This window comes from Heloderma suspectum, chromosome 4 (assembly GCF_057233095.1).
Source record: "Heloderma suspectum isolate Gila_16-S chromosome 4, 16-S_ref, whole genome shotgun sequence".
Taxonomy (NCBI): domain Eukaryota; kingdom Metazoa; phylum Chordata; class Lepidosauria; order Squamata; family Helodermatidae; genus Heloderma; species Heloderma suspectum.
The window spans coordinates 219,741,703-219,760,121 of NC_139461.1; the positions used below are offsets into that span (position 1 = coordinate 219,741,703).

An 18,419-nucleotide genomic window follows, 5' to 3' on the forward strand; every position below is an offset into this window, starting at 1 on the left:
GCTCAGCTGGAATACTGTCATCTCCGCTAGCTTTATAATTAGTTAGTAATGCTTCCTAAGGCCCACTTGACTTCACTCTCTAGGATGTCCAGCTCAAGGTCAGTGACCGCACTATCATGGCTATCAGGGACATTCAGATCTTTCCGGTATAGTTCTTCTGTGTATTCTTTCCACCTCTTCTGAATCTCATCCGCTTCTGTTAGGTCCCTGCCTTTTTTGTCCTTTAGCATGCCCATCTTTGCACAAAACATTCCGTTGATATCTCTGATGTTCTTGAAAAGATCTCTAGTCTTTCCCATTCTATTGTTTTCCTCGATTTCTTTGCATTGTTCATTTAAGAAGGCCTTATCTCTCCTTGCTATTCTTTGGAAATTTGCATTCAGTAGGGTATATCTTCCCCTTTCTCCCTTGCTTTTTGCTTCCCTTCTTTCCTCAGCTACTTGTAAAGCCTCATCACAGCCACTTTGCTTTCTTGCATTTCTTTTTCTTTGGGATGGCTTGAGTTGCTGCCTCCTGAACAATGTTACGGACCTCCGTCCATAGTTCCTCACGCACTCTGTCTATCAGGTCTAATCCCTGAAATCTATTCCTCACCTCCACTGTATATTCATAAGGGATATGATTTAGGTCATACCTGAATGGTTTAGTGGTTTTCCCTATGTTCTTCAATTCAAGCCGAAATTTTGCAATAAGAAGCTCACGATCTGAGCCACAGTCAGCTCCAGGTCTTGTTTTTACTGACTGTATAGAGCTTCTCCGTCTTTGGCTGCAAAGGACATAATCAATCTGATTTCGATAGTGACCATCTGGTGATGGCCATGTGTAGAGTCGCTCTTGTGCTGTTGGAAAAGAGTATCTGCTATGATCAGTGTGTTCTCTTGGCAAAACTCTATTAGCCTTTGTCCTGCTTCATTTTGTACACCAAGGCCATGCTTGCCTGTTATCCCGGTGATTTCTTGACTTCCTCCTTTAGCATTCCAATCCTCTATGATGAAGAGGACATCTTTTTTGGGTGTTAGTTCTTGAAGGTGTTGTAGGTCTTCATGGAACCGATCAACCTCAGCTTCTTCGGCCTCAGTGGTTGGGGCATAGACTTGAATTACTGTGATGTTGAATGGTTTGCCTTGGATTCGTACTGAGATCATTCTATCGTTTTTGAGATTGTACCCCAGTACTGCTTTTCCCACCCTTTTGTTGACTATGAGTGCTGCTCCATTTCTTCTAAGGGATTCTTGCCCACAGTAGTAGATATAATGGTCACCTGAATTAAATTCGCCCATGCCTGTCCATTTTGGTTCGCTGATTCCCAAGATGTCGATGTTCAATCTTGCTATCTCATGTTTGACCACCTCAAGCTTACCTTGATTCATTGATCTTACATTCCAGGTTCCTAAACAATATTGTCCTTTACAGCATCGGACTTTCTTTTCACCACCAGACACATCCACAGCTGAGTGTCCTTTCGGCTTTGGCCCAGCCGCTTCACTCTTTCTGGCGCTACTTGGAAATTCCCTCTACTCTTCCCCAGTAGTATATTGGACACCTTCCGACCTGAAGGGCTCATCTTCTGGCGTCATCTCTTTTAGCCTTGTGATACGTTCCATGGGGTTTTCTTGGCAAGAATACTGGAGTGGGTTGCCATTTCCTTCTCCAGTGGACCACATTTTGTCAAAACTCTTTGCCATGACCTGTCCATCTTGGGTGGCCCTGCACGGCCGTAGCTTATGGCTTCACTAAGTTACACAAGCCCCTTTGCCACAAATCCCCAATTATATGCCAGCTCCAGAACTCATATATTCCATTAGCCTTTGATCACATCCTATGTATGCACGTGCACTATTACTAGTCTAAGTGATGAACAGGAATGCTTACTGCTAATAATAATTTTTAAAAACCATTAGCAGAACAACCACATTTTGTTCGTGTTTTGAACAACCAGGAATGCTGCATAATTTAACAGTACAACTTCTGCCCGCAGGCTCATACAAGATATTTTTAAACTTTATTTTCGAAAAACAGAAATTCTGCTTGAGTAGTATCTTCACAATGAGATTGCTTTTTAAACTGGCATCTGGGGAATACCTCAATATTGTAAGCATGTTTGCATTACCATATAGACATGCATTTGATGTATCCATGATATAGATAGGAACTGATCTTCAGTGACTAAGTAAGAAAATAGCTTCTTCATGGAGACCTCCATGCACCCAGTCTCACTGGCAGAGCTCCAAGAACCAGTTCACACATGCATGTTCATTGTACCATCAAGTGATGAACATACATGTGTGAATCAGAGACATTGTCAGCTGCCAGTCTCAGACTTGGGAATCTCCCTTTCTCCAGGAAACCAAAATGGTGCGGTCAATTACTGCATTTTTCCAGGACACTGATCACATATTTTTGAACTATCCGCACAAGCTATGTTTGGATGTGCTATCCCCAGATAGGGTGATGCACTAGCTGGATGGAACTGCTTATGCTCCCCTCTACTGGATTGGAATGGGAAAATATCCTATTCAGCTGTATGTCATCGTCTGTACAGTGGGTAGGTGTAATCTTCTTATGCTAAAATAATACATCTAGCTCCCCAAATCAGGGCTGTTTTCTCATGCCTTTAGATCCAACACGTAAAACCTAAGAAAATGCAATTGTACTAATAACTACTGATTTAAAAAACCCTTAAGTTCACAATGTGAAGGGAAAAAATATGAACTATAAATTATATATAATTACCATAAAAACCATTAAGAACATGCACACATGCATAGTATTTACATTCTTTAAATACATCAGAAGTAGGAAACTTGCTAGGGAGGTGGTTGGACTGATCAATGACAAGGGGTTTAAAGGAGTACTGAAGGAGGAGATTGCAGACTTCAGAGAAGCTTTGCATCTGACTTCATTGCAGAAGATATTCAGCAGATACCTATGACTGAACTAACATTTTCAGGAATGGAATCCAAGGAACTGAGGTAAAACAGTGGTGATAAGAAATTAAGTTCTAGGTTGTTGTTGTTTATTCGGTCAGTCGCCTCCGATTCTTCGTGACTCCATGGACCAGCCCACGCCAGAGCCTCCTGTCGGCCGTCGCCACCCCCAGCTCCCCCAAGGTCGAGTCCGTCACCTCCAGAATATCATCCATCCATTTTGCCCTTGGTCAGCCCCTCTTCCTTTTGCCTTCCACTTTCCCTAGCATCAGCGTCTTCTCCAGGGTGTCCTGTCTTCTCATTATGTGGCCAAAGTGCTTAAGTTTTGCCTTTAATATCATTCCCTCAAGTGAGCAGTCTGGCCTAATTTCCTGGAGTATGGACTGGTTTGATCTTCTTGCAGTCCAAGGCACTCTCAGAATTTTCCTCCAGCACCACAGTTCAAAAGCATCTATCTTCCTTTGCTCAGCCTTCCTGATGGTCCACGCTCTCGCAGCCATAGGTTACTACGGGGAATACCATTGCTTTCACTATGCTGACCTTTGTTGTCAGTGTGATGTCTCTGCTCTTCACTATTTTATCAAGATTTGTCATTGCTCTCCTCCCAAGAAGTAAACGTCTTCTGATTTCCTGGCTGCAGTCAGCGTCTACAGTAATCTTTGCGCCTAGAAAGTCAAAGTTTGTCACTGCCTCCACGTTTTCTCCCTCTATTTGCCAGTTATCAATCAAGCTGGTTGCCATAATCTTGGTTTTTTTGAGGTTTAACTGCAACCCAGCTTTTGCACTTTCTTCTTTCACCTTCGTCATGAGGTTCCTCAGCTCCTCCTCGCTTTCAGCCATCAAAGTGGTATCATCTGCATATCGGAGATTGTTAATGTTTCTTCCAGAGATTTTAATTCCAGCCTTGGATTCATCAAGCCCAGCACATCGCATGATGTGTTCTGCATACAGGTTGAATAGGTAGGGTGAGAGTATACAACCCTGCCGTACTCCTTTCCCAATCTTAAACCAGTCCGTTGTTCTGTGGTCTGTTCTTACCATTGCTACTTGGTCATTATACAGATTCCTCAGGAGGCAGACAAGATGACTTGGTATCCCCATACCACCAAGAACTTGCCACAATTTGTTATGATCCACACAGTCAAAGGCTTTAGAATAGTCAATAAAACAGAAATAGATGTTTTTCTGAAACTCCCTGGCTTTCTCCATTATCCAGCGGATATTGGCAATTTGGTCTCTAGTTCCTCTGCCTTTTCTAAACCCAGCTTGTACATCTGGCAATTCTCGTTCCATGAATTGCTGGAATCTACCTTGCAAGATCTTGAGCATTACCTTACTGGCATGTAAAATAAGTGCCACTGTTCGATAGTTTGAACATTCTTTGGTGCTTCCCTTTTTTGGTATGGGGATATAAGTTGATCTTTTCCAATCTGTTGGCCATTCTTGTGTTTTCCAAATTTGCTGGCATATGGCATGCATCACCTTGACAGCATCCTCTTGCAAGATTTTAAACAGTTCAGCTGGGATACCGTCATCTCCTGCTGCCTTGTTATTAGCAATGCTTCTTAAAGCCCATTCAGCTTCACTCTTCAGGATGTCTGGCTCTAGCTCACTGACCACACCGTCAAATCTATCCTAATATTATTATCCTTCCTATACAGATCTTCCGTATATTCTTGCCACCTTTTCTTGATCTCTTCTGCTTCTGTTAGGTCCTTGCCATCATTGTTTTTGATCATACCTATTTTTGCCTGGAATTTACCTCCAATGTTTCTAATTTTCTGGAAGAGGTCTCTTGTCCTTCCTATTGTATTATCTTCTTCTGCTTCCACGCATTGCTTGTTTAAAAATAATTCCTTATCTCTTCTGGCTAACCTCTGGAATTTTGCATTTAATTGGGCTTATCTCCCCCTATCACTGTTGCCTTTTGCTTTCCAAAATTTGACTTCCTGGCAAATTGAAAACAAACAAATCATTGGGTCCAGATGGTACCCATACAAGAGGTCTTAAAGAACTCAAGCATGAAATTGCTGATCTTCTAGCAAAAATATGTAGCATGATTATAAGATTGGGCAGAGGACTGGAGAGTAGCCGATGTAATACTTATTTTACAACGGAATCAAGGGGGATCAAGGAAATTATAGGCCAATTAGTTTTACACCTGTTCTAGTTAAATTGGTGAAAAGTGTTATTGAAGATAACATTATCAAGCATCTAGAAGGACAAGTCTTGCTTAAGAAGAATCAACACGGCTTCTGCAAAGGTACATTCTACCTCATTAACCTATATATAGGTATAATGAATCTCTGCTTATCTCTGGTTGTTAATAGCCTTTTCAGTAAAAGGCCTTGCATTACACACTCTGCTTGGAACAAACAAAGCCCAGGTACAAAGAGTAAAATCATCAATTTGGTTGAATTTCATTGACGCCTAAGCTAGAAAAATACTGGTGCTAGTGCCTATGAATTTGAAATATGTTCCCCTCTCTGCTGAAGACCGGCTCCTTTAAATAGGATGCTGGCTACTAGTAATTGCAAATGCTTTATTTATGCTCATCCACTGGTGTACAGTGATTTTAAATCAGAGCTGTTACTTGCATGGGAAGCAATCCCAGGCTTAAGCTTGGCTCCTGTTATGTGCTTATCAGTCCATTGTGAATGGTGGAATAGTTTATCTACTAGGTTTAGTCAATTTTCAGCTTCATGAGTTGAAAGCAAAAAAAGTCTGAGTCCCCATTTCAGGAAAATATCTTGGTTTTGAAAGGACATATCTTATGTTTTGAAAGATATACCTTATGTTTTGAAAGGACAAAGGAGGTAAATCACTTTGTGACTAACTAGTAATAATAACCTTCCTGACTGAAATCAAACATGCCCCATCGGCACTTCACCATTCTGATGCAATTCTGATTTAGAAATCTCTAAAGGGAAAAATATACTGTTGATGTGCATGCATAGTATGTCTTAAAATGTTATGTTTTCTTTTATGTCTTGATTGCCTACATGAAAAGAAGTGTATGCTGACTGGAGCTAGTTATTTTACAGTGTTATAGCAGCCATGAAAGGCACGCCTTTCACAGCTTTCAGAAGGATTAGGGTCTCAGTTCTTGAACTGTAAAATGCAGAGACCTAGAATCCAGAAGGTTAAAAGGGTGATATATTTTAAGTGGATACCTTTTTTAAGATGAGAAACTACAGAGAGCGAAAATGAGCCAGGAGCTCTAACGACTTATTATTGGGGTTGTTGTATTCAAGGTCCAAATCTTAGCACTAACATTTTCATATTATGCAAATCAGATGTGCAAATTATGCAGATCAGACTTGCTATTTCTACATACCTAATCTGTCTAATTTCCATGAGGTGCTTCACCTCTGTTCCTGCCACATTTAGAAGAGGCAGCAAGGAAAAACACAATGGAAGGTTTTTACCTGACCATTACTTCCCCTGTCAGAGGAGAGAGTCTTCTGATTCCAGACTTACTTCTCTTCAGCAGTAACCCAACAATGCAGCCTGAAGATGTGTAAAGGAGACTTCTACCCACCAGCTTATTTTTTCATTAAACCTTTCCATGCTAAACCTTTCTTATATAGTTCTGCAATCCTACATATATAACTCTTCTTTGTAATTGTTATTGTCTTTGTATTTCCCCTCCCCACCAATGAAGCGTATAGTACCACAGACAGCAAAGATGAAAATCCATGGTCATCCTGCTTACCTGGTCATCTTTATCTCCCGCACCCTCCACCCATCCCTGTCCTCTAGCATTTCATCTTATAGAACATTTAATCTTCCTTCCCTAGCTCACCAACCCAGTCAGGCAAATCATATTTATTTCTCTGTCATATTCATTAATCACATTTATTGCCATGGATACCCAAACAAATATTCAGCTACTTAAAAAGCCATGTCACCTTAAATCACAAAAAAAATCGTTAACGAAAGCAAAACAAACAACACCGCAGCCAAACTCTATTACAAAAGCTTAGCCCCCAGACAACAGCATCCACTCAACCACAGCACACTTAAAAAAAAAAAAGACCCTTACCTTACCCCCTGCTTCTCCCAGTCCTGCTCTTTGGCATCAACAATAGCTGTCCACCTTAGCCTATCTTGTCTGAGACCACCCCTACCTCTAATCCTCCTTTCCCTAGCCGCTACCTCTAACTCCTTTCCTAGCATCCCACATGTGGTCCCATCTCAGCTTTCCTTCTTCTGACCTGCTGGCTACTCCACTACTCCATTCTTAGGCTATTTCCACCATCATTCTTGGATTCCATGACCTTCATGTGCTCTACTGTTTTCAGCCCCTGTCTCCTCTTCATGCTGTCAGTCTCCCTCAGGTATAACCTCTCGGTAGGGCCAAATTCTCACACATATTTCCATGGGAATGATCAAGTAAAATAGTTGTAAATAATAGGAGATGACAGGTCTACAGGTGATTATGTAAAAAGAACCAAGCCTGATGTGCTGCTGTTTTCCCCACTGAAGTTCTTCAGGAAAAGGAGCATTAGATTAGCAATATTCTAAAAAAAATGTCAGCAGCAGGTTTGGCAGGCACTGTACAGAAAGTTTAAAGCAGATCCCTGTGTGAAAGGAGCTCACACTGTACATTAGAGATAGGAGAAGGCACACGAAGGATGAACACAAGGTGAGCCAGGTTAAAGATGTATTTGTAATTACAGCAAAGGATTCTGCAGAACTGTATAATTTGGGGGGAAAGATTAGGGTATAGCAAAAGTGACAACATAGCTTTTGAGAACAGAGCTCAAAACAGAAGTTAGAGGCATTGCATAGATACAAACTCAGGAGATGAGAGGTGTTCGCCCGCTGAGAAAGGGAATATTTGAAGCACACACTTTAAAAGCCTGGGCAATGTTCTAGTAAGGATGATTAGGTAAGAAACAAAAGGAAGGTATATAAACAGGAAAGTAACAAAGAAAGGCAACTGAGACTACACTACAGCCTTTTAGCATTGATGTGGCATTGCTTTTCCACAAGCAATCGCAAGTGGAATCAAAACAAAGATTCCACAGGGCACTGTATTATCCAGCAATTCCCTTCCCCATGAGCAAGATAATTCTATAATACAAGCCGTATTCAGCAAAATAACCTTTCCTATGTTAATTAAATCCTTCCTGGTTGCTGGTTCTTCCCCTTTGATTGCTTCTGGTTGGTGCAGCAGTGTTGAAGGGCCTGTTAACTGCCATTTAAATATCTGTTTTCCTGTTCCCATGAGAGTTTGTTTTAATTCCCAATTTCCTTTCATTAATTTTTCTTTCATTTCTATATAGCAGAACAGTCCATTCAAAAGGAGCAATAAACAAGTCAGAACTGTCAAACAGGAAGGTTTCAGTTAAAGACACAGCAGCAACTGCTTTTTAAAATGGTAAAATCACCACAAATTAGATCTGGTGGGAAAGGGGAGGCAACACAGAAGGCAATGGAATGCAATGAGTTCACAACAACAACATTTGGATTCTCCATAAAAAGAAACAAAAAGATGGCGATTCCAGACTGAACTGCTAGTGCTGAAGCAACATATATATTAGGAAAAGAAGATTATATTGGATATATAGCTAAAATGGAAGCCCATGGAAGGCACTATTAGCCATGGATCATATCAAGAGGTTAAAGATGCAAGCTTACTTACTAGTCTTTGATTGTAAAGTCTCCCAGTTAGATACATTCTCACTATTTGGGCTTTTCAGGAAGTGTTTGCTAGTAAGAAATCCGCAGGGCGGAGAACTTGAAAGCAAACAGGGATATAGACCTGTGTTAGTTTTCTTTTCTAGGCTCTACTGTTCTCATTCTGATTGCACAGCACAGCAAACAGGGATGCCCAAGAGCCTTAAAAAGGGGAAGCACTGCTAGAACCATGTCAGCACAGAGCTGTATGTTTGGATGGCTAGAAACTTACTTAAGAAAAAATGAAGCCTGAGCTCTAGGTGTACTGAATGGAATCCAGGGAATTCTTAAGGTTTCCAGACAATATGAAACCTTTACTACTACTGCTGCTGCTACTACTGCTACTACTAGTACATCATCATCATCATTATCATATCCTCTCTCTGAAAAGAGATCCATGATAGCTTTTAAAGTGATTTACTGCATGTTGTTGTTGTTCAGTCGTTCAGTCGTGTCCGACTCTTCGTGACCCCATGGACCATAGCACGCCAGGCCTTCCTGTCCTGCGCTCTCTCCCGGAGCGTGCTCAAGTTCATATTCATTGCATCGGTGATGCTATCCAGCCATCTCATCCTCTGCCGTCCCCTTCTCCTTTTGCCTTCAGTCTTTCCCAGCATCAGGGTCTTTTCCAGGGAGTTTTCTCTTCGCATTAGGTGGCCAAAATATTGGAGCTTCAGCTTCAGTACCTGTCCTTCCAATGAGCAGTCAGGGTTGATTTCCTTTAGGATGGACTGATTTGACCTCCTTGCAGTCCAGGGGACTCGTAAGAGTCTTCTCCAGCACCACAGTTCGAAAGCAACACAGTAACTGAGTAAATTATACTGCTTAGGCCTAACATAGTTTAGAGACTGCCTCCAACTATGTGACTCATTTTGATCTCTGAAATCCACTGTGGCTTCTTACACGATTCAAAGAGTGACAGGACAAAGAGAGGTATGCTTGGTCCCCTGTCCCCTGCTGCCCAGCCCATTCTAAGGCTTCCTCCCATCATGGAGAATGATATTTCATAGCCATTCAAGGGCTTCTTCACACAGAACCTTTCTCCTGCTATTGATATTGCTCACTCACAGAAGTTTGTGGGTCCTTTTCATGACGTTGTCAAGCTCCAGGGCATGCCCATAGGTATTTCCTGCTTATTCCATCTCAAAAAGATCCGGGGATAATGAACTATTTATTTAAGTCGGATTGTTATGCTATTAAAACAGCCACTAGATGCTGCTGTTTCACTGATCTCAATGGAACCTTCAAAATTAAAAACTTCCCCTCTCAGCAGTCACATGGTTGCCATCTTGGACTTCATTGTAAACATGGAAAGGCTCCACAATGAGTGGACTGTGGTTTTTTTCTTTAGTGTAAAGGCAGCCCAAAACATACCTGGCCTCAATCTCAGGGTTAAATGGGCAGGGGGCAGGGAAAGTTCAGTGCTATTTTGATATGATACAATTTTATTATGGTTTTTAAAACATTTTTGTGTGTGCTAGCCATATAATGCTAGAAGTGGTAGGTTCTAAATCTTAAAGGTAATTAAAAACACTGGGCATTGGTATAGTTCAGTGTATGAAGTACTGGAATCTGATTCAGCCGCCCCTATTTTCACTGAGAAGCACTGAGTTAAAAAAAAAAGAGTTAGAGCTAAATCTGCACACTTCTTTATATAAAAGTAAAATTTAAAGGCTGACCCCCCCCACACACACACAAACACACACACACATTTTTGGTTCAAGAAATTCAACTAAAGGAACATGTTTCTTTAAGGCTGTAAACCTATCCCTACTTACCTGGGAGTAAGTCCTGTTGAATTTGCTTCTGAATAGACACGCATAGGACCGAGCTATAAATGGCTTGATTAGACACCTCCCTTTCCCAGAAAAATTAGGTTTTCATGACTCACTCAAATACAAGCACTAACCCACATTTCTTTTTCTTTAATTAAGCATCCCTTTAGTTATTGCTTTTACTGTTATTCCACTTTTATGCATCTAACATTATAAATAGCGGTATAGATCAAGTATAGCAGTAAATGGTTTTGATTTGCCTTCCCCAAACATACCAGCTAATCTACTAGATATTACCCAGCAAAAATACCATATATTATCCATGCTCTTCTTTTTAAAAGAATTTTACCTTGTGTTCTATAGTGACAAAGTGCCTACTATATTATGCATTGCATAAACCTAATTTTGGAAAGTGAGCGATTAAATCTACAATACCTTTTCAGCTTCTCCTTCTGTGTCTTGATCTTCATGGTCTTTATCTTTCTTGGGATTTACTAAGGAAACTATCTGCAGAATACAAAAGTATTTTTAAAAATACATCATACATCCAAAGTGTACTTCATTATATACAGGTGGGACAAGTATTTCTGTTCAGGTTCCCAGCCAGCCAACCTTTCAGAATACTCCAGTCCATTTCACTACTCTAGGTTTCCATTTTTTCTTTCTCAATCAGCACTCCATGGCCACCGAGCATGCTCTGTCCTCACTAAGATCTTGGGGAAGGGGTTCTCCCTGATCTTTTCTCCTAAAGTTGTTTGCACTTCTACAAACCTTGGGATTTTCCCAAGCCTGCTGCTACCTCCATTTTTCCATGGGTAGTGCTATTTTGACCACATACAGATTGTTACTTGGAGAACAACTTTGCTCTTAGTATATAGGATGCTACTTCTGTGGTGCTGATAGTCCTAATTAAAGTACAAGTACCACCTCTTTTTCTGCCACAAGGCCATTATGTCTTGTTTTTTGTTATTAGGATTTTGTCACTATATTGCCGTCACAATATAGTGTTGTTTAATTGTTACATTGTAAACTCAAAAGACATGAAAAAAGTGTCAACGGTATATGAAAACTGTAAATCACTTTACAGAATGTATTAGGTAAACACATTGGCTTGGGTCCTGATATCCTGCGAGTACAACTGTGCTCATGGGATGTTACCCCTGATGGAAGTAAGGAGTGGTAATTTTTGCCAATTCTCCATCCTCCACTGGAAATCTGCTTTGGAGGGTTGAGGTTTTTTCTAGAGCAGCATGGTAGGTCGCATAGGGGGGCTAAAGGGGAAATCAACAAAAACAGCCTTCCCACCTCCCACCAGCAGGAGTCTCTGCTGGATGAAAGGTCTTTTCCATTAATGGAAAATGACTTTCTGTTTATAGGAGAGAGCGCAGGACAGGAAGGCCTGGCGTGCTATGGTCCATGGAGTCACGAAGAGTCGGACACAACTGAACGACTGAACAACAAAAAACTCAGGATCAGGTTGTTATTCTGGAAGTGCAGATCAATTATTCTGAATACTGTTAACAATGGTTATGAAGCCCTTAAATTGGGTGGTGAATTGGCAACTTAATTTATTTAAGATCATATAAGAATACTGTCTTGACCATACAATCTATGCACCAAGGACACAAAAAGACATTCTTAAGGGCTGTCCTATAGCTGTAGAATTACCCCAGAAACTTACTGAAGTCTAGACACATTTATTTGGGTTACCTTCTCACTATCGGAAGCAAGCAGACATGGGCTGATTTTAATTCTGATGCTGTGTTTATTGAATTTGTATTTGAACGTTGTCATCTGCCATGAAGCCTTTGGTTCCAGGACAAGAAAACCATGAACTAAAATACAGTGTGTAGCTTTTGTATGTTTGTCAAAAACCAACATCTTCAAGGAGGAAAAAATCTCTAAAAGAAATGCACTTTAAAATAAGCATCATGCTACATGTATAGCTGGATTTGGAAACCAAAGAAATAACTCACCCTTGGAAGGGTGGATAAGCTTTGAACAACAAAAACAATGGGGCTGCCTGCGTTTTTGATAGCTTCCACAGCTTCTTCATGAGTAGCATTTTGTAGGTCTATTCCAGAGACCTGCGGAACAAGGATCTTTTTAGTTATTCTACACTTCTCACAGTACAAGATGTTGACAGTGCAATTTAGTATGGACATAAGAACATAAGAAGAGCCATTGTGGATCAAACCAAGGTCCATCTGCTCCAGCATTCTGTTCACAGAATGGCCAACCAGCTTCCAACAGGAAACCCACAAGCAAAACATGAGTGCAACAACACCTTCCCACCCATGTTTCCCAGCAACAGGTGTAAAAAAGCATAATCTTTGTGATACTAAAGTATATAGCCAACAGGACTAGTAGCCATTGATACCCTTCTCCTCCAAGAATTTGTACAATCCCTTTTAAAGCCATCTAACTTGGTGGCCATCACTACATCTTGTGGTAGTGAATTCCATAGTTTTATGCGCTGTATGAAGAAGCACTTCCTTTTATCTGTCCTGAAACTCCCACCAATCAGTTTCATGGAATGACCCTAGGTTTTGAGAGAAGGAGAAAAATGTGTCCCTATCCACTTTTTCCACACCATGCATAATTTTGTACACCACTATTACATTTCTCCTTACCCACTTCTTTTCTAAGCTAAACAGTCCTAGCTGTTTTAGCCTTTCCTCGTAGTGAAGTTGCTCATCCCCTTGATGATTTTAGGTGTCCTTTTCTGTACTTTTTCTAGCTCTACAATATCCTTTTTGAAGTGCAATGACCATAATTGTACACAGTATTCCAAATGTAGTCACACCATAGATTTGTATATGGCAGTATGATACTTGTAGTTTTGTTTTCAATTCCTTTTCCAGTTATACCTAACATGGAATTTGGCTTTTCACAGCAGCTGGCACTGGACTGACATTTCTATCGAGTGGTCCACCACAACCCCAAGATTTTTTTCTTGGTCAGTCACCACTGGCTCAGATCCCATCAGCATATAACTGAAGTCGGGACTTTTTGCCTCAGTGTACATCAGTGTACATTACACTTCCTTACATTGAACTACATTTGCTGTTTTGATGCCAATTCTCCCTGTTTGGAGAGATCCTTTGAGGCATTTTGAAGTCCCTTTTTGTTTTTTTGTTTTAACCAACCTTAATAATTTGGTGTCATCTGCAAACTTGGCCACTTCAATACTCACTCCTAATTCCGGATCATTATGAAAAAGTTGAAAAGCATTGGTCCCAGTACAGATCCCTGTGGGAGAACTCCCATTGGAAGAATTTACCATTTATTCCTACTCTCTGCTTTCTGGTCTTTAACTAGTTACTGATCCATAAGATGACCTCTCCTCTTATTCCATGACTGCTAGGTTTGCCAGATCACCCTAGTCCACATGTTTATTGACACTCTCAAAGAACTCTAAAAGGTTAGTGAGACATGACTTACCTTTGCAGAAGCCTTCCAACCCTACTATTCTATGATTCTATTTGACTTGGATTCCTGCCTTGAGCAGGGGGTTGGACTCGGTGGTCTTGTAGGCCCCTCCAACCCTATGATTCTATGACTTACCTTTCAAAAGCCATGCTGATTCTTTTTCAGTAGGGCTTGTCCTTCTATATGCCTACTAATTTTATCTTTATTAATATTTTCAACCAATTTACCCAGAACAGACATTAAGCTTGTAATTTCTCAGATCCCTTTTTAAAAATTGGCATTACATTGGCCATTCTCCACTTGTCTGGTATACTGGTTAATCTTAGGGACATATCACTTTTTTTGTTAGATCTGCAATTTCACATTTCTTTAAGAACTCTAGGATGGATATCATCTGTTCCTAGTGATTTATTAACGTTCAGTTTGTTAATAAGGTTGAGAACCTCATCTTTTGTCTATTTGCCACAGTTCCTCAGACTCCCTTCCTGGAACCAGTTCAGGCACAGATATGCAGAAGATATGTGTCCTACACCTTCTGCAGTGAAGACAGATGAAAATAATTCATCCAGCTTTTCCACCATCTCCTTATCCTCCTTTACTACACCTTTAACTCCATTATCATCCAACAGTCCAACTACTTCCCTAGTTGGTTTCCTGCTTCTGATATATTTAAAGAATTCTTTATTGTTGGCTTTTATATTGTTAGCAATATGCTCCTCAAAATCCTTTTTTTTTTTTTTTTTTGCATCTCTTATTGTCTGCTTGTATCTCCTTTGTGCAGGTTTGTGCTCCCTTTTGTTCTCCTTATTTGAGCAAGACTTGGGCAAGTACCTGAAAAAGGTCACTAAGAGGTATACTATAACAAATATGTTTAACAAAAATTATCCTTAATAGCATCAATACAATGTCCATCAAGACAACATCCAATTCATGACACAAAAATGCATTCACATTAGCAAATACTTATATTAGACATTCAGGAAAAACAACAACATAGAAATAGTTACTGGACAATTTGGCTCATTTGCTCATTCAGAGTGATCGCTCTTCAGCTGCTTTAGCATGGCATACTTTGGGTAGAATCCAACATTGCCCTACCACGGGTTGCCAGCACTGCCGGTCCTGGTGTGTGCATGGCTGGCCCTGCCAGTGGTGGCACGTGCACTGCCCCTACCACTGGTGGTGACAATGTAGTGCTTCCAGGGGCAAACCCCCAAATGACTGGAAGAGCAAGTTTCTGGAAGGGGCAGGTCACGCCTTTCAAAAATGAACCTTACTGGTCTTTTGGGGCCTCGCCCCAGGGGAAGCGCTATATTGACACTGCCAGTGGTAGGGGCTGTGTGCCCACTGGGATCAGCAGTGCTGGTTGCCTACCCTTTGTTTACAGTTGATTTCTGCTAGTGACCAAAAAGACATATTTCATAAGGATTGTATAGGTTACTTGTGGGGAGGAGGGGCATGCATATTAGACAATCTGCTTTAATGTCAGAGACTGGACCTGATGATTCTCTGAAAAGTTCCAGTAATGAACAATGTGCACAAATGCAGGAAGTATGAACACAGGAAGCATACCGAAGTTGTACTTCCTGTATTATGTATAAGATTAACATCTCCAGTGGGAATCTCCTCTCATAAGGCTAAACAGCACACACAACTCCCCACAGGGCCACACATAAAACATGAACACTCTGTGCAAATATAAGATGCACAGCTTTTACTGACAGTCTACAAGTGTTCATTAAGTTCGTTATTTAATTTAAAATCAATTTTATTTTCTCTTCAAAAGATCATGCTTGACCCCACGCTGTCAGGCAGGTGCTGACAGCTACAATATTTTTAAAAGGCAAATGTTTGTCGGAACTTACCTCAAGTATTTTATCTCCAGTTTTGAGAGCTTTTGTTCTTCCTGCTGGGCTGTCTTCCAAGACTTGCTTGATAAAGATTCCTTTAAGCTCTTCTCCATTCTTTAAGCGCTTTATAACTGTATGTCCACCAACAATACTGATGCCAAGAGGCACATGGGGGTCTCGAAAAATTTCAACACTACAGAAAGAAACACAATACTTTAAATATGAGAAGCTTCACAGTTACATGATATTTGTTTAACTCTATCATCCTGATGCTAATCTAAACATATTGCTCTTTATAAGGTGTAACATAAGCCTTTTAAAATGAGAAGCATTTTCCACTAGACTGTATGTTACAGTCTAGTGGAAAATGCAGAAGGAAAATCACTAACACTTATCTCCTACTTCTGATGAAATATGCAAAGTGGGGCATTCATACACTTAATGCTTCCAAAAGGCCTATATCTGATATATTATATGATATGCACACCATCAGTCCTATGTGCACAAAGAAAGCCAGATGAAAACAACTGAATTTGCCTACAGGCAACTATTGAAAATATTAATGTATTTTATTATGAGAAAATGAAATGACAGCAGTCCTGTTGGATCAGCCCAAGAGGTCCAGCAACCAACTTACTCTTAGGGATGCCAAACAGGACATATACTGCAACGCACAACCCACTCCCAGTATGTCCTTCCTTCTCTTGTCCCAGGGATAACCATGTCCCACTGATTTTCTCAGTTCCACAGGTTTCTAATAAGGCCATTATATCTATGTTCTCATTTAGCACAAAGATTCCAGTTCCTAGCCTGGAAGGTTCTAGCATTAAACTATATGCATTGTGTCCTCCAAATTTCTTTGGCATGGGTTTCTCCTTTTGCCTCTTTAATTATCTATTATGATCTTCTGTATACTCATTGCAAAGTTCAGCCCTGGTAAAGCTTACACTCTCATTGGTTATTTATTTATCTGATGAATTTCTATCCTGCTTCTCAGGACACATTGCCCTCTCAAAGTGGCTTACAAAAAGAAAGAAAAAGGAAAAAAGAAGAAAACATATAAAATATCAACATACAACAGTTCTATAAAATACAATTTCAAAGTTAAAAGCCCACAGCAGTTAAAATTTGTAAGCACTGCAAATTAATTAACCACAGACCAGAAAAAATAATAATACACAATTCTAAATTAAAATCCCACAGCAGTTATTTTTTTCCCCCGCACAGCAAATTAGTTAAATGCAGACTGGAATAAAAATGTTTCCAAAGTGCATGCTGGCTTTTACCTCAGGGATCAGTTTAAATGTTGCTCTGTGACCTTTTGCATATTAAAGCACTAGCAGTCTGGTTTCATTGTACTCCAAGTGAAGCACGTCTGTTTAGTACACACTTAGCTTTCCCTAAAATATTCCATAGTGCCTAACAAATCCTGACAAAGACTAACAAAACTCTTCCTCCTGAAACTATGGTCTTATCCATGCTTTGAAACCCTTTATCCCCACCTGCTTCATCATCCCTTGTCCACATTTTGGTCCCAAGACCAATTTAGGCATGAAGGATAAGGCTGTCAATGTCTGCTAGTAGAGATAGTTATATATCATCTTTCAGTACCTGTTGCTGGGGAACATGAATGGGAGGGTGGTATATTGTGCTTATGTCCTGCTTGTGGGCTTCCCATTAGGTTGGCTAATAAGGGAAAAGAACGCTGAACTAGGTTGGTGCTTAGTCTAATCCTGCATAGCTCATCTTAGTCGTTAATTGTTTTATCGTCTGCCCAGCTCTGAACACATGCTTATGTTTTCAGTAAGAAATCTTGCCTAAAAAGGAATCTTGATGGCAGGCCTAAGTATTGACAAAAGCAGTAAGATTACAGTTGTGTCCAAGCACAGATTGCAGGCCACGTTTTCCATATGTGGCTATAATTAACAGACCTGAAACTCATGGCACCTCACGCAAAAAACAAAACAAAAAACCCACCACCCGTTTGCCAGCTGCATCCAGTGTGAAGGCCAACGTGAGGCACGAAAGCCACCATCCAGCCATTATTGTCAAAAAGTTTATCGTTGTGTTCCCTACCTCCTTTCCTAGAACTTGTCATTCAACGTTCAGGTGAAATAAACTCTGATCATTTGACTGGAAAGTGCTCTTCGCACGTGTGCGTGTGTGTGTGTGTGTGTGTGTGTGTGTGCGCGGGGTGGCATTTGCATTCAGAATAGATTGAAAGGCAATTGAGTTATGAAAATAAATCATTTTTTGCAACAGTTAAATAAAACGGTTCTAATACAGAAGTGCACATATGCCTGACCCCCATGCATATTGTACTTTTTCTGCCCACTTCTCTTTCAGCAGCTTCCCCCAGCAGGCCCTCAGAGCTTTGTAAATTCCCTCAAGTTTGTGGGTTTGGTATGCAGACTGACAAGTATTCCAGTGAGCACACAGCCAGTGAATATAAAGCTACTTTATATATATGGGCCAATATAATCTTTAGACAAGAACTGGTGTATGGCCATTTTATACATTACAGAGAAAACAAACCAAGTTTGCTAGAGCAAATAGCACGTCCCTGATGAGTGCACCTCTAACAATACAAGTTTTAGGTATGCACATCTTAAGCATACGCCTAAACAAATATAATAAGTGAAGCTGCCCTAATTAAGAGAGCTGCTAGTAAAATTAGGTACAAACTGAAGGGCCATAGCTCACTGGTAGAGCTTTTGCTTTGCATGGAGAAGGTTCCAGGTCCAGTTCCC

General features: G+C 40.5%; 1 protein-coding gene across 12 annotated transcripts in view; it reads right to left on the reverse strand.

Moving 5' to 3' along the window:
• Nucleotides 1-18,419, reverse strand: part of PATJ (PATJ crumbs cell polarity complex component) — a 236,099-nt gene that overhangs the window by 132,460 nt on the left and 85,220 nt on the right. For all 12 annotated transcript variants that reach the window (XM_084852343.1, XM_084852349.1, XM_084852348.1 and 9 more), the window contains 3 exons: nt 15,685-15,862; nt 12,364-12,474; nt 10,823-10,894 (listed from right to left, as the gene is read on the reverse strand). In XM_084852343.1, the coding sequence (XP_084708469.1) occupies nt 10,823-10,894; nt 12,364-12,474; nt 15,685-15,862 (361 nt within the window). The remainder of the gene's footprint in view (nt 1-10,822; nt 10,895-12,363; nt 12,475-15,684; nt 15,863-18,419) is intronic.